Source organism: Pseudophryne corroboree, chromosome 6 (assembly GCF_028390025.1).
Source record: "Pseudophryne corroboree isolate aPseCor3 chromosome 6, aPseCor3.hap2, whole genome shotgun sequence".
Taxonomy (NCBI): domain Eukaryota; kingdom Metazoa; phylum Chordata; class Amphibia; order Anura; family Myobatrachidae; genus Pseudophryne; species Pseudophryne corroboree.
The window spans coordinates 466638772-466642832 of record NC_086449.1 but is presented as its reverse complement, the minus strand read 5'-3'; the positions used below and the strand labels follow the sequence as shown (position 1 = coordinate 466642832).

The 4061-nt window shown below is 43.6% G+C and overlaps 1 protein-coding gene across 1 annotated transcript in view; it reads right to left on the bottom strand.

Annotated features, from left to right (window-relative positions):
• FEZF1 (FEZ family zinc finger 1) overlaps window positions 1-3068 on the bottom strand; it is a 3254-nt gene extending 186 nt beyond the window's left edge. The window contains exons 1-4 of the mRNA XM_063930471.1: window positions 1738-3068; window positions 1497-1631; window positions 1016-1148; window positions 1-740 (exon numbers count right to left, since the gene is read on the bottom strand). The exon at window positions 1-740 is cut by the window's left edge and continues 186 nt beyond it. Of these exons, the coding sequence (XP_063786541.1) occupies window positions 430-740; window positions 1016-1148; window positions 1497-1631; window positions 1738-2538 (1380 nt within the window). The 5' untranslated portion in view covers window positions 2539-3068 and the 3' untranslated portion in view covers window positions 1-429. The remainder of the gene's footprint in view (window positions 741-1015; window positions 1149-1496; window positions 1632-1737) is intronic.
• Between the last annotated feature and the right edge of the window lie 993 nt (window positions 3069-4061).

Here is a 4061-nt window from a genome sequence, read left to right as displayed (position 1 = left end):
AAAGTGGTGCAGCATTCCTTAAGGGGTCATACATATCCAAATAAATACGTCAGATATACAGAATTCATATTTCACCTCTTTTTTAAGCTGTGATAACAGCAATAAAGACCTTTACAAAGTACACCAACAAAATAGTCCGATAACAAATTGTCAATGGATAATTAGAGCATAATACTCAAATAATATTTAATAGATGCATGCAAAAACTCGGAGTGAACCAATTACCCCGAGTACAGCAAGCAAGAGATCGTAAACATTTAATCCGAAGCACTACTGGACCAACCTCAATCCAAAATGCCAAGATCAGGCCAAACTTTCCAACCTGGGTGTTCACCAGATTCCCGCAAATGATTTGGCTTTTTAATGAGAGGGTGAAATAAAACGTAAATAGCTACTTCGCTTTCCACAGGTAACTGTCAGTAAATACTGTCAGTAAATGCCTTTCTGTAGCTCGGGGCTCTGGGGCTGCTCCCTGGAAGGCTGTAGCATTTCCTCCTGCCCAGCTGGGCTTGGAACGGGTGGCCCCACAGTGCTGCCATCATGCAACTTGCGCACATGTTTCTTCAAGTCGAAGTTCCTGCAGAATCCTTTGCCGCAGGTGGGGCAGGTGAAAGGCTTCTTGTCGTTGTGAGTGTGCATGTGGAAGGTCAGATTGTAGACCTGGTGGAACGCCTTGTTACAGATATTGCACTTGAACTGCTTCTCCCCGCTGTGAGTGAGCTTGTGGTTCTTGTAATTGCCTGGAACAAACAAGGACCCTTTATACTTTCAAAGTGCCAGAGGTTGCACAACAAGTGATCATTTGCCAACACTGAACCCTGCAATTTCCTCCTTTTCAGAGTAATTTCATAGCTACAGTGCTTGGTGAAGAGCAGCAAATATAGCCGTCATCAACACAATTAACCCTCTGCATTGACTGGCCCTGAGTAAAAACATGTGTCATGTATGTGCACAGCAAAACTTACGTTATCGAAATCAAAACAAAAGTTAAAGGAAACAATTTGGGCAGTTGTACCTTTCTGATGGAAACCTTTGCCACAGAATTCACAGACAAAGGGTTTGTATCCTGCGTGGATCCTCGTGTGCGTGTTCAGCGTGGAGCTTCTGTTAAACGCTTTCCCGCACTGGTTGCATTTATGTGGCTTTTCCTGTGAAAGATCAAATACAAGGAATATTAGTCACTTTCCAAAATAATGTCACAATAATGTCACGCAAAATAATGTCACGAGCAAAATAATGTCACGCAATAATACATGAACAAATCCGTACTCTCTATCTTCACACATTTTAGATAAACGCGTGTATCTGTGGATATTGCGCGACCACGAATTAATAATTTACACTACAAAAAAAAAAAAATCAGTATTGTCCACAAATATATTCTACCTATCATCTGCTCTGCAATAATTTCACTTCACGTGCGCCAAAAATGCGCAGTAGCTACTGGATTATATATTCCCTATCCCACCTGTATGCTGAGTCTGGGTGCACGTTACCTGTGTGTGGATGATCTTGTGCCTGCAGAGAGTACTGGCCTGCCGGAACCCTTTGCCGCAAATCTTGCAAACGAACGGTCTTGCGCCTGTGTGCACTGGCATATGTCGGGTTAAATTGTAATGTGCATTAAATACCTTTGGAAGAATAACAAAATAACTCATTTTAACAACATGCTAAACGAATACTACATTTTGGCAATGGGGGGGGGGGGGGGGTTGAAACCTGACACCCAGTACTTGCCTTTCCACAAACTTCACAAGTGAAAACTTTGGGCTTGTTATTTGGAGAAGCGCTGTTGAATTTGGCTGCGGATTTGTACGCGATCTTTTCCGAGAGTGTCTGCGCGCTTTCCTTCATGTAGTGCTGAAACTGGGCTTGGGACAGGTCTTTGAAGGTTACACCTGATGGGTATTTCTCCACGGATGGGACGACCAGTTTGTTCCTCTCTGCTAAGTATGATTTTTGCGGCTGGTGAAAGGGTGAGCCCAGGAAATAGGAGGCAACAGGGTGGATGTTTATACTGGCAGAAGGATGGCAGGGGGCATCGCCTCTATTAAAATAACACAAAGCTGCCCCCATGGCATGAAACGAAGAGTGATTTACCACGCGGGGTCGGACAAGTTTATACTGCTGAAGTGGAAAAGCATCTCGGGCAAAGTCTCCCTTAAATGTCACAGCGCAGTTGAGCAGCTCATTACAGCTGAAGGAGGTTGAGGATTCCTGGTGACTCTTTCTTAGCTCATCTCCTGTCATTCCAATTTTAGGACAATGTTCATAGGTAACTGGCACAAAGGGTATCATGCAGGGGATGGAAGAGGAGTTGATATGAAGTGCTTGCTTCTGGTCCCCCTTGTGCAAAGAGCCCTGTAGTAAACCTGGTACAGGGAGACATGATGGCTCGGGAGTTCTTGACATTATTCTCTCAATAGAGAAAGCAAGTGGCTTGGAACTGCTGATCATGTTTACTCTGGTGGTCAGATGCTCTCTGGCTGCCTGGCTTGTAAAGATTTTAGTTCCTCTGTGCTGCAAACTGTGGTCCATGTCTTGTGCGCACTTGTCTGCTGAGTGATGTCTTCTTCCCAAGACGCCACCTTCCCTCCTTGTCACTGATCTGCAGGGAGTGGGACAATCATCATCATCATTGTGCTGTACAAATCCACCAGAATCAGCCTAGTGGACAGGTGCCAATCCATTACAGATTACATGGAGCAGCAATGACACCGGAGCAATCACTACTTATTGCTACCAGGCCTGCTCAATGGGATGTGTTGTGTCAATAACGCAGTAAAGATCTCGCCAATCGTTAACTTCCAAGAGGAGAAGGTAAACTAGATAATTGCTCAATTCGTTTCCAACAGTCAACAGAAAAAGTTTTTTTTTAAGGTGGTGGTGATGGTGGAGGGGGGATAAGCGACTACTTTTATTGGAGATTAGAGTCACCCGCCCAGAGAGGGAGGGGGCGCCTCTTTCCTTTATGCGCAATCTGTTCTACAGTTCAAAAGAATCAAGAGCTAGCAGTGATGTGAGATCAGTTTCCTGTCTTGCCTTTGCATGACATCATCTAAAAAGCAGAGCACCGGGGATAAGTGAGACAGAGGCAGTCTATTTGGGGCAGGTATCGCTCTATATTTATCAAATAAGCCTCCAGAGTGGTGTTCTCCTGATGTCAGTCTGGAATCTCAGACTACTATGCTCTGCTGTACACATATGTGCTAACAACACGCAGCTGCCCACCTTTCACAGTGCAAGCAACAATTTCCTATGTGCCATCTCACTGTCTTATACATATGACTTTTTCACAATAATAAAGTAAGGAATATATAGACACCAGGGGTTTCATTTTGTAGTAGACCCTGGAATCAGCGAAAAACAAAAAGTACACAAGAAAGCAAACAGTTCAAATAAATAACTTCCAGTCAGTAAAGTTCATTTAATTTTAAGTGATGAAATAATTGAAGGATTGCAAGTGGCGTTTTTTTTTCTGTACTAATTATAGCCCCAGAGTGCCGCCCTGATCCTAACAAAGAGGCTGATGCCCCTGTGTGTAATGTATCGTAGCTGTATGTCAGAAAAGTTTCATTGAATTCCCGCAGCTCTGAGTTCTCTCTGCTGTAGCCAAAAAAGCTCTTTGTTGGGCAGTGTGAGCTGGAGAGGGGAATCTGTTACCCTACAACATAACGCAGCCATTCTATACCCCTGAGCCCAGTAATGAGTGACACCCTCGTTCTCTGCATCTACTGAACAGGCATATTACTCCAAAACAGGATGCACTGCTTGGAGACCAGAGTATGCAATTATAATAAAATCATAAAATCGATGTGCTGTAGTAAACATATATGGACAGAATGAGAAAAGGTATATTATTTATAAATGCATCTATCCGTCTGCTTATCAAGGACTTACACGCCTTTGTCCTTTTATAAAACAAGAAGACCAGAGGATTTTAACTACTGTCTGTTAGGAAATTGCAAGCTCTTGGGGTCTCATGGAGTGCAGAGAAACTGGACTGGAGACCTAAAGGAAGAACAATAGGAAAGTCTCCAATCGCCGTAGGAAATCCTTAG